Source organism: Saimiri boliviensis, chromosome 16 (genome assembly GCF_048565385.1).
Source record: "Saimiri boliviensis isolate mSaiBol1 chromosome 16, mSaiBol1.pri, whole genome shotgun sequence".
Lineage (NCBI taxonomy): Eukaryota > Metazoa > Chordata > Mammalia > Primates > Cebidae > Saimiri > Saimiri boliviensis.
Window position 1 is genome coordinate 396661 of NC_133464.1, and position 12022 is coordinate 408682.

Genomic DNA, 12022 nt, shown 5'->3' on the forward strand with positions numbered 1-12022 from the left:
CGTCTCTGCTGCGCGGGAACGCGGGGCCTGAGGGTTTCCAACTCCGTTGGGGGTGAAACGCGGCGGCTGAGGTTTCCGACTCTGTTGCGCGGGCACCCTGGGAGCTGAGGGTTTCCGGTTTTGCTGGCCGGGAACGCGGGGGCTGAGGGTTTCCGGTTTTGCTGGCCGGGAACGCGGGGCCTAAGGGTTTACGGTTTTGCTGGCGGGAACGCGGGGGGCTGAGGGTTTCCGGTTTTGCTGCGCGGGAACGCGGGGGCTGAGGGTTTCCGGTTTTGCTGCATGGGAACGCGGGGGGCTGAGGGTTTCCGGTTTTGCTGCATGGGAACGCGGGGGCTGAGGGTTTCCGGTTTTGCTGCATGGGAACGCGGGGGCTGAGGGTTTCCGGTTTTGCTGGCCGGGAACGCGGGGGCTGAGGGCTTCCGGTTTTGCTGGGCGGGAACGCGGGGCCTGAGGGAAAGGGAAAGGGTGCTGAGAGCGCCCTTGCGGCGCGTCTGTCTCTGCTTCTTTGTGCGCTGGGAAGGGCGGCTTCCTTTCAGCCTGCTTTACTTTCCCTCTTTCCTTGTTATTCCCTGCGTGTTCTCAGCCCCAGGGAAATTTCGGTTTGAACCGGTGGGACGCGCCTCTGGGGTGAAGACGGTCTCTGTTGTGCAGGCGCGTCTTCCGCGTGTTCCGTTAGGTGTCTGTATCACGAGTGAGCGCAGTCGCTCACCTCGCCGTGGAGCACCGCGGCCCCGCCGGATGCGCAGGAGTCGGAACCGCGAGTGCGCGCGCTGTGGCCGGGTCGGCGGGCGGCGTCTGCGGAGCGCTGGGCGGCCGGGCCCGGCCTCGAGGGTCGCTGCGCCGGGAGGCCCGGCCGCCGCGGGGAGGCCCGTGGGCCGGCTTCTGGCTGACCTGGCTCCGTGGACCTCGGGACGGGTGAGGCTCCGACGTGGTGTGGCGGCGTCTCCTCCGTGGCCCATTGGTAACGGCCTCTGCACCAGGCGTCAGACGCGGGTCGTCTGCACCAGGAGCGTGTGACTGCGGCACTGTGCCCTGAGACGCTGTTGGGTTTTGGGGGAGCGGCTCTCTCCAGAGGGGCACTGTTGGGTTTTGGGGGGATGGCTCTCTCTCCAGAGGGGCACTGTTGGGTTTTGGAGGGATGGCTCTCTCTCCAGAGGGACACTGTTGGGTTTTGGGGGGATGGCTCTCTCCAGAGGGGCACTGTTGGGTTTTGGGGGGATGGCTCTCTCCAGAGGGGCACTGTTGGGTTTTGGGGGGATGGCTCTCTCCAGAGGGGCACTGTTGGGTTTTGGGGGGATGGCTCTCTCTCCTGAGGGGCACTGTTGGGTTTTGGGGGGATGGCTCTCTCTCCTGAGGGGCACTGTTGGGTTTTGGGGGGATGGCTCTCTCTCCTGAGGGGCACTGTTGGGTTTTGGGGGGATGGCTCTCTCCAGAGGGGCACTGTTGGGTTTTGGGGGAACGGCTCTCTCCAGAGGGGCACTGTTGGGTTTTGGGGGGATGGCTCTCTCCAGAGGGGCACTGTTGGGTTTTGGGGGAACGGCTCTCTCCAGAGGGGCACTGTTGGGTTTTGGGGGAACGACTCTCTACAGAGGGGCACTGTTGGGTTTTGGGGGGATGGCTCTCTCCAGAGGGGCACTGTTGGGTTTTGGGGGGATGGCTCTCTCTCCAGAGGGGCACTGTTGGGTTTTGGGGGAACGGCTCTCTCCAGAGGGGCACTGTTGGGTTTTGGGGGAACGACTCTCTACAGAGGGGCACTGTTGGGTTTTGGGGGGATGGCTCTCTCCAGAGGGGCACTGTTGGGTTTTGGGGGGATGGTTCTCTCTCCTGAGGGGCACTGTTGGGTTTTGGGGGAACGGCTCTCTCCAGAGGGGCACTGTTGGGTTTTGGGGGGATGGCTCTCTCCAGAGGGGCACTGTTGGGTTTTGGGGGAACGGCTCTCTCCAGAGGGGCACTGTTGGGTTTTGGGGGAACGACTCTCTCCAGAGGGGCACTGTTGGGTTTTGGGGGGATGGCTCTCTCCAGAGGGGCACTGTTGGGTTTTGGGGGAACAGCTCTCTCCAGAGGGGCACTGTTGGGTTTTGGAGGGATGGCTCTCTCTCCTGAGGGGCACTGTTGGGTTTTGGGGGAACGGCTCTCTCCAGAGGGGCACTGTTGGGTTTTGGGGGGATGGCTCTCTCCAGAGGGGCACTGTTGGGTTTTGGGGGGATGGCTCTCTCCAGAGGGGCACTGTTGGGTTTTGGGGGAATGGCTCTCTCCAGAGGGGCACTGTTGGGTTTTGGGGGGATGGCTCTCTCCAGAGGGGCACTGTTGGGTTTTGGGGGAACAGCTCTCTCCAGAGGGGCACTGTTGGGTTTTGGGGGAACGACTCTCTCCAGAGGGGCACTGTTGGGTTTTGGGGGGATGGCTCTCCTGAGGGGCACTGTTGGGTTTTGGGGGAACAGCTCTCTCCAGAGGGACACTGTTGGGTTTTGGGGGGATGGCTCTCTCCAGAGGGGCACTGTTGGGTTTTGGGGGGATGGCTCTCCTGAGGGGCACTGTTGGGTTGTGGGGGGATGGCTCTCTCCAGAGGGACACTGTTGGGTTTTGGGGGAACAGCTCTCTCCGGAGGGGCACTGTTGGGTTTTGGGGGGATGGCTCTCTCCAGAGGGGCACTGTTGGGTTTTGGGGGGATGGCTCTCTCCAGAGGGGCACTGTTGGGTTTTGGGGGGATGGCTCTCTCCAGAGGGGCACTGTTGGGTTTTGGGGGGACGGCTCTCTCCTGAGGGGCACTGTTGGGTTTTGGGGGGATGGCTCTCTCTCCAGAGGGACACTGTTGGGTTTTGGGGGGACGACTCTCTCCTGAGGGCCACTGTTGGGTTTTGGGGTGATGGCTCTCTCTCCAGAGGGACACTGTTGGGTTTTGGGGGAACAGCTCTCTCCAGAGGGACACTGTTGGGTTTTGGGGGGATGGCTCTCTCTCCAGAGGGGCACTGTTGGGTTTTGGGGGAACGGCTCTCTCCTGAAGGCACTGTTGGGTTTTGGGGGGACGGCTCTCTCCAGAGGGGCACTGTTGGGTTTTGGAGGGATGGCTCTCTCTCCTGAGGGGCACTGTTGGGTTTTGGGGGAACGGCTCTCTCCAGAGGGGCACTGTTGGGTTTTGGGGGGATGGCTCTCTCCTGAGGGCACTGTTGGGTTTTGGGGGAACGGCTCTCTCCAGAGGGGCACTGTTGGGTTTTGGGGGTATGGCTCTCTCCTGAAGGCACTGTTGGGTTTTGGGGGGACGGCTCTCTCCAAAGGGGCACTGTTGGGTTTTGGAGGGATGGCTCTCTCTCCAGAGGGGCACTGTTGGGTTTTGGGGGAACGGCTCTCTCCAGAGGGGCACTGTTGGGTTTTGGGGGGATGGCTCTCTCCAGAGGGGCACTGTTGGGTTTTGGGGGAACGGCTCTCTCCTGAGGGGCACTGTTGGGTTTTGGGGGAACGGCTCTCTCCAGAGGGGCACTGTTGGGTTTTGGAGGGATGGCTCTCTCTCCAGAGGGGCACTGTTGGGTTTTGGGGGAACGGCTCTCTCCAGAGGGGCACTGTTGGGTTTTGGGGGAACGACTCTCTCCAGAGGGGCACTGTTGGGTTTTGGGGGGACGGCTCTCTCCAGAGGGGCACTGTTGGGTTTTGGGGGAACGACTCTCTCCTGAGGGGCACTGTTGGGTTTTGGGGGAATGACTCTCTCCTGAGGGGCACTGTTGGGTTTTGGGGGAACGGCTCTCTCCTGAGGGGCACTGTTGGGTTTTGGGGGAACGACTCTCTCCAGAGGGACACTGTTGGGTTTTGGGGGGATGGCTCTCTCCAGAGGGGCACTGTTGGGTTTTGGGGGGATGGTTCTCTCTCCTGAGGGGCACTGTTGGGTTTTGGGGGAACGGCTCTCTCCAGAGGGGCACTGTTGGGTTTTGGGGGGATGGCTCTCTCCAGAGGGGCACTGTTGGGTTTTGGGGGAACGACTCTCTCCAGAGGGGCACTGTTGAGTTTTGGGGGCATGGCTCTCTCCAGAGGGGCACTGTTGGGTTTTGGGGGAACGACTCTCTCCAGAGGGGCACTGTTGGGTTTTGGGGGGATGGCTCTCTCCAGAGGGGCACTGTTGGGTTTTGGGGGAACGACTCTCTCCAGAGGGGCACTGTTGGGTTTTGGGGGGATGGCTCTCTCCAGAGGGGCACTGTTGGGTTTTGGGGGAACGACTCTCTCCAGAGGGACACTGTTGGGTTTTGGGGGGATGGCTCTCTCTCCAGAGGGGCACTGTTGGGTTTTGGGGGAACAGCTCTCTCCAGAGGGGCACTGTTGGGTTTTGGAGGGATGGCTCTCTCTCCTGAGGGGCACTGTTGGGTTTTAGGGGGATGGCTCTCTCCAGAGGGACACTGTTGGGTTTTGGGGGAACGGCTCTCTCCAGAGGGGCACTGTTGGGTTTTGGAGGGATGGCTCTCTCCAGAGGGGCACTGTTGGGTTTTGGGGGGGATGGCTCTCTCCAGAGGGGCACTGTTGGGTTTTGGGGGAACGGCTCTCTCCAGAGGGGCACTGTTGGGTTTTGGGGGGATGGCTCTCTCCAGAGGGGCACTGTTGGGTTTTGGGGGGATGGCTCTCTCCAGAGGGGCACTGTTGGGTTTTGGGGGAACGGCTCTCTCCAGAGGGGCACTGTTGGGTTTTGGTGGGATGGCTCTCTCCAGAGGGGCACTGTTGGGTTTTGGGGGAACAGCTCTCTGCAGAGGGGCACTGTTGGGTTTTGGGGGGATGGCTGTCTCTCCAGAGGGGCACTGTTGGGTTTTGGGGGGATGGCTCTCCTGAGGGGCACTGTTGGGTTTTGGGGGAACAGCTGTCTCCAGAGGGACACTGTTGGGTTTTGGGGGGATGACTCTCTCCAGAGGGGCACTGTTGGGTTTTGGGGGGATGGCTCTCCTGAGGGGCACTGTTGGGTTGTGGGGGGATGGCTCTCTCCAGAGGGACACTGTTGGGTTTTGGGGGAACAGCTCTCTCCGGAGGGGCACTGTTGGGTTTTGGGGGGATGGCTCTCTCCTTAGGGGCACTGTTGGGTTTTGTGGGGATGGCTCTCTCCAGAGGGGCACTGTTGGGTTTTGGGGGGATGGCTCTCTCCAGAGGGGCACTGTTGGGTTTTGGGGGGACGGCTCTCTCCTGAGGGGCACTGTTGGGTTTTGGGGGGATGGCTCTCTCTCCAGAGGGACACTGTTGGGTTTTGGGGGGACGACTCTCTCCTGAGGGGCACTGTTGGATTTTGGGGTGATGGCTCTCTCTCCAGAGGGACACTGTTGGGTTTTGGGGGAACAGCTCTCTCCAGAGGGACACTGTTGGGTTTTGGGGGGATGGCTCTCTCTCCAGAGGGGCACTGTTGGGTTTTGGGGGAACGGCTCTCTCCTGAAGGCACTGTTGGGTTTTGGGGGGACGGCTCTCTCCTGAGGGGCACTGTTGGGTTTTGGGGGGATGGCTCTCTCCTGAGGGCACTGTTGAGTGTCGGGGGGACAGCTGTCTTCTGAAGGACGCTGTTAGTGTTTTGGGTGGACAGCCCTCTCTTGCGGAGCACTGTTGGGTTTTGGGCACACTGCCCTTTGCCCTGGGGAACAGTGTGCAGCGGACACTGAACAGCAAGCACCCTGCACTGTGCCCACCGGGTGCCAGCAGCACCCCCCCATGGTGACAATAAAATGTGCCCCGGGAATCAGCCCCTGGTGAGTCCCGTTTCAGCTGTTGTCAGGGCCAGGCCACCAGTAAGCACCTCGGGTGCCTGCTAGGACCCCTCCCGCTAACTGTCACCAGAGACTCACTCTCCCTGTGGTTGACGTTTAAATTACCTTGAAAGTGGCTGTTATTTTGGAGGGTTTAACATCTAGCCCTGGATGAGGATCAGACACCCTGGGCGGCAGTGCTGGGCCCTCCCTGGACGAGAGGACTCAATGGATAAATTAGTAAGCAAAACGAGATTCCTCTGCACAATGGAATATTACTCAGCCTTAAAAGAGAAGGGAATCCGGTTGGAGGTCACAGCAGGGACCACCTGGAGGACATTTGCTGAGTGAAATGAGCCAGGCTGAAAGGATGTGTCCTGTGAATCCCACTGACATGAGTGAGGCCTTAGAGCAGTCAGATCCATAGAGACAGAAAGTGGGGTGCGGGCTGCTGGCAGAAGGCAGGACTTCTCGGGTGGGGGGTGGGAATCGAGTGTTTAATGCTGGGAGACAGCAGGGGAGGGATGGGAGTGAGTGTTTAATGGGGACCGAGTCGCTGTCTGGGAGATGAGAGAGTTCTGGAGAGGATGGTGGTGAGGGCTGCCCACTCAGAAAACACCGTTAATGCTACTACATTGTAGCATCAACACATACACTCAAACGGGGGAGACGGAAAATTTTATGTCTTAAATTACCACAGTTGAAAAATAAAAAAAAAAAATAAGTAAATAAAGGGACTAAAGTGGGTAAAACAAAACAAGACACAGCAATCCTTAGTCCTGGGCTGGCGGGTCCCTGAAGACGTAGCAGTCCTTAGTCCTAGGCTGGCGGGCCCCTGTTTGCACCGCTTGCTTTTGAGGGTGGCGTATGTGTCACTCTGCCTTCCGGCAGTACACATGGTGTGTGCATCAACATTCTGACTTGGGGCAAAAATCCAGGACCATAGAGAACTAGTGAATGCACACAAGCAGAGGCCAGCATGTGGCTGTGAACTAAATCTGTTGTTTGGAAATGTCTGCGATTAGCAGGGGACCAAACATGTTGATGTTGTTGGTGATATATGTCACTTTTACTTTTTAGGTGAAGCCAAAAACCTTCCCTCTTACCCGGGGCCAAGCAAGATGAGGGATTGCTACTGCACGGTGAACCTGGACCAGGAGGAGGTTTTCAGGACCAAAATTGTGGAAAAGTCACTCTGGTAATGTCATCTGTTGCTTTACTTGACACTGATATGTTTTCTTCGGTGTAGCCAATGACCTGAGTGTATACATCACCTTCCCATTTTCCCACGTGTAGAGAATGTCCTGAGTGTAACTCATCATCCGATTTTCCCACATGTAGAGAATGTCCTGAGTGTGTACATCACCTTTCCATTTTCCCACGTGTAGAGAATGACCTGAGTGTGTACATCACCGTCTCATTTTCCCACATCTAGAGAATGTCCTAAGTGTGTACAACACCTTCCCATTTTCCCACGTGTAGAGAATGTCCTAAACGTGTACATAACCTTTCCACTTTCCCGCCTGCAGAGAATGTCCTGAGTGTGTACGTCGCCTTCCCACTTTCTTGCGTGTAGAGAATGTCCTAAATGTGTACGTCACCATCCCATTTTCCCACATGTAGAGAATGTCCTGAGCGTGTACATCACCTTCCCGTTTTCCCACACGTAGAGAATGTCCTGAGCTTGTACGTCACCATCCCATTTTTCCACATGTAGAGAATGTCCTGAGCGTGTACATCACCTTCCCGTTTTCCCACATGTAGAGAATGTCCTGAGTGTGTACATCACCTTCCCATTTATCTGCGTGTAGAGAAGTCCTGAGCACGTACCTCACCTTCCCATTTTCCTGCATGTAGAGAATGTCCTGAGCATGTACCTCACCTTCCCATTTTCCTGCATGTAGAGAATGTCCTGAGCGTGTACATCACCTTCCCGTTTTCCCACATGTAGAGAATGTCCTGAGTGTGTACATCACCTTCCCATTTATCTGCGTGTAGAGAAGTCCTGAGCACGTACCTCACCTTCCCATTTTCCTGCATGTAGAGAATGTCCTGAGCATGTACCTCACCTTCCCATTTTCCTGCATGTAGAGAATGTCCTGAGTGTGTGTGTCACCTTCCCATTTTTCCGCATGTAGAGAATGTCCTGAGCATGTGCGTCACCTTCCCATTTTCCTGCATGTAGAGAATGTCCTGAGCGTGTACATCAATTTCCCATTTTCCCGTGTGTAGAGAATATTCCCATTTTCCTGTGCATACAGAATGTCCTGAGTGTGTGCGTCACCTTCCCATTTATCCGCGTGTAGAGAAGTCCTGAGCATGTGCGTCACCTTCCCATTTTCCTGCATGTAGAGAATGTCCTGAGCGTGTACATCAATTTCCCATTTTCCTATGTGTAGGGAATATTCCCATTTTCCTGTGCATACAGAATGTCCTGAGTGTGTACATCACCTTCCCATTTGTCCGCGTGTAGGGAATGTCCTGAGCATGTACCTCACCTTCCCATTTTCCTGCGTGTAGACAATGTCCTCAGCATGTACCTCACCTTGCCACTTTTCTTGCTGCTTTTAGTTTGAGGAGGAGGAGGGGGAAATGCTCCAAGGGCTCTGGTGTTGAGGGGGAAGTGCTCCCCAGGGCTCTGGTGTTGAGGAAGGGGAAATGCTCCCTGGGGCTCTCGTGTTGAGGAGGAAGTGCTCCCTGGGACTTTGGTGTTGAGGAGGAAGTGCTCCTGGGGCTGTGGGGTTGAGGAGGGGGAAGTGCCTCTCGGGCTCTGGTGTTGAAGAGGAAGTGTTCCCAGGGCTCTGGTGTTAAGGAAGAAGTGCTCCCCAGGGCTGTGGTGTTGAGGAAGTGCTCCCGGGGCTCTGATGTTGAGGAGGAAGTGCTCCCAGGACTCTGGTGTTGAGGAGGGGGTGCTCCCGGGGCTCTGGGGTTGAGGAGGAAGAAGTGCTCCCTGAGGCTCTGGTGTGTAAGCAACTGGATTTCTGTCTTTGGTAGTGTACAAATTTTAACTGTTATTGGCTAAATGCTCCCTCTGTCCAGGAGGAGCACAAAGGTGATGGCTCTTGCCTGGACTCACAGGAGTGCTTTTTAATTAGAGATGAACTGGGAAGCTTGCCTTCCACAAAAGACTACAAATTAAGGATTTTGAGGGGGGGAAATATTGAGAAAGGTTTTTGCTTCTTGTACAATTTTCTAAAATAGCCATACAGAAGATGGGTGTTAACTGAGGTAAGAGATCTAGAAAGCATTTATTGATATAATTTGAGGAAGAGAAGAGTCAGCCAAGAAAAACAAACTTTTAAAATTGACAAGTTTGCTCCTCAACTTCACAGTGTGAAGATGTAGGTGCTGCCACCAGGCTGTCCAGGGCAGGGCCAGAACTAGTGTTCCTGAAAAGCTCCAGCAAGGTGGCCCCAACATACTCAGAGGACCACTGCAGTCAAAAGCCAGGACGTGGCGCACAGCGGGACATGCAGGGATGGGAAGCCATGGCAGTTTATGTCGGGGGTGGGAAGAGAGAAGCCAGGGAGAGTGTACTGGGCAGGGCCTCAGTGCTGGGCCTTGGGGAAGCGTGGGGTGCTGAGTTTCTGTGGACCGGCTTGGGGATCAGAGAAGACTGCAGTGGCAACTCCACCATTCACATCAGAATCATGGGTTGTGTGCTTTCATCCAAACAGCTATTTTGATTTTGAGAACCTGTTTAGCTAAAGAATTATATCCTTGCACCTGGCTATTTCCAAGTGGGAATGAACAACCCCATCAGAATGTGTTCTGCTGCCTTAATGAATCCACTTCCTAGAAAACAGTGAGGGATCTTCTGCCCGGGAGAGACCAGCACACATCTCACTGACGGTGCTTCTAAAAGGCTTTGCCGCAGCTGCCCTCGAGGCTGAGGAGGGAGAGTCTTTGCGTTACGTTAATGCACACGCTGGGTTCTTTGAAATAACTTGTCAGAAAGAACTGCAGGCTGAGGAACATAGTCAGGCATCCAGTCTGGCTTTGCAAGAGTGTCTTGAGGATTGCTGTGGCAATAACTGGACACGGCTGTTCTTCTGAAGGAAACAGGAAGAGACGTCACCGTGCCCTTCAGAAACGACTTTGGAGCTTCCCTGGATAAAAGTCCATCCTGTATTTACATGGTCTGATGTTAGAGGCCCGTGGATTGAAGGCCAGGAGAATTGTGAGCAGTCTCTGTCAGGCTGGGATACCCATCCCCCTGAGTCTCCCATCCCCCCAAGTCTCTCAGCCCTGAGTCTCCCAACCCCTGAGTCTCCCAGCCCCAAGTCTTCTCCTGCCCTCCCCCAGTTTCCCTGGCTCCAAGTCTCCCTAACCCCCTAAGTCTCCCTGCCCCCTGAGTCTTCCCGGCCCCTGAGTCTCCCACCCCCCAAGTCTCCCAGCTCCCCTGAGTCTCCTGGCCCCCAGTATACTTTCTTCAGTGTCAGGGTCACCTTTAAGGTCTGATCTTTCATTTGCAAAGTCACTGGAAAATATAAAAGCCCACATCTGTATCTCTGAGCTCAGAGGGACCCCAGGGTGCTCTCTGGCCAGTTGGTCTGCAGCCCAGCAGGGGCCCCTCCTCATAACCCCTGGGGAGAAGCACCCGGGTCAAGTTTGATTTGCTGTTGCCCAATATCACATCTTACTCAGCAGGAAGCTGCAGATGGAATGCGTGAGGAAGGAAAGGCGGAACTCTGCTTCTCTTCCCTCTTTCCCACTAACGGAGGTCACTGCCCCAGCTCCACCACAGGCCTGTGTCCCCCAGGCCTCCCTTGGCATGTGGCCCGCCCCTAGCCGCACGTCCGTCCAAGGCACTGGGGTCTATGGGACCTGTTTATCGAGTGCTGAGCCGACGTCTGGAAAAGCGTCCTCCTCTGTTTTCCTGTGTTTTCAAGGTGGGCCAGTGGAGGTCGAGGGGCAGTGCCAGTCACAGGTTTAACGGCAGAACGCATCCAAGTGGATGCGTTCTCATTTCGGGGAATGAGCCCTTCCTTTCTGGCCTTGGCCCTTCTCCAAGAAAGTGATTTTGGCAGTTTCTGTCCCACTAGGAAAGTATTTTCCTGATGTTGAGAGTGAACTTTGTTCACATTCCATACCTTTAGAGCAATCATTTTTAATCATTTAAAGGGCTGCCCACTATTTGTTTCCTTACTTACTTAAACCAGAAGTATCCCCGAAATTGGATTGGCAGGGCTAGGGCTTGGGAAATAGCTTCCTGCCCTGGGACCTCCCATGGGCCGTTGCCCCAACCCTGAAACAAAGAGATGGACCCTCCTTCCCACGGCGGTGCTGTGGTGGAAATCACCGGTTTTCCAGCAGGAAATAGCAGTCAGCGTCACACACACAGCAGAAAGGAGCAGTCGGCGTCACGCACAACAGCAGGAAGGAGCAGTTGGTGTCACACACAACAGCAGGAAGGAGCAGTCGGTGTCACACAGCAGCAGGAAGTAGCAGTTGGCGTCACACACAACAGCAGGAAGGAGCAGTCAGCGTCACGCACAACAGCAGGAAGGAGCAGTCGGTGTCACAGCGGCAGGAAGTAGCAGTCAGCGTCACACACAACAGGAAGGAGCAGTCGGCGTCACACAGCGGCAGGAAGTAGCAGTTAGCGTCACAGCAGGAAGGAGCAGTCGGCGTCACGCACAACAGCAGGAAGGAGCAGTCGGCGTCACACAACAGCAGGAAGGAGCAGTCGGCGTCACGCACAACAGCAGGAAGGAGCAGTCGGCGTCACGCACAACAGCAGGAAGGAGCAGTCGGCGTCACGCACAACAGCAGGAAGGAGCAGTCGGTGTCACGCACAACAGCAGGAAGGAGCAGTCGGTGTCACACAGCGGCAGGAAGTAGCAGTCGGCGTCACACACAACAGCAGGAAGGAGCAGTCGGCGTCACACAACAGCAGGAAGGAGCAGTCGGCGTCATGCACAACAGCAGGAAGGAGCAGTCGGCGTCACGCACAACAGCAGGAAGGAGCAGTCGGCGTCACGCACAACAGCAGGAAGGAGCAGTCGGCGTCACGCACAACAGCAGGAAGGAGCAGTCGGTGTCACAGCGGCAGGAAGTAGCAGTCAGCGTCACACACAACAGGAAGGAGCAGTCGGCGTCACACAGCGGCAGGAAGTAGCAGTTAGCGTCACAGCAGGAAGGAGCAGTCGGCGTCACGCACAACAGCAGGAAGGAGCAGTCGGCGTCACACAACAGCAGGAAGGAGCAGTCGGTGTCACACAACAGCAGGAAGGAGCAGTCGGTGTCACACAGCGGCAGGAAGTAGCAGTCGGCATCACACAACAGCAGGAAGGAGCAGTCGGCGTCACACAACAGCAGGA

The 12022-nt window shown here is 56.4% G+C and overlaps 1 protein-coding gene across 5 annotated transcripts in view; it reads left to right on the top strand.

Annotated features, from left to right (window-relative positions):
- RASA3 (RAS p21 protein activator 3) overlaps nt 1-12022 on the top strand; it is a 137129-nt gene that overhangs the window by 40804 nt on the left and 84303 nt on the right. For all 5 annotated transcript variants that reach the window (XM_074387374.1, XM_074387377.1, XM_074387376.1 and 2 more), the window contains exon 2: nt 6780-6897. In XM_074387374.1, coding sequence (XP_074243475.1) covers nt 6780-6897 — 118 coding nt within the window. The remainder of the gene's footprint in view (nt 1-6779; nt 6898-12022) is intronic.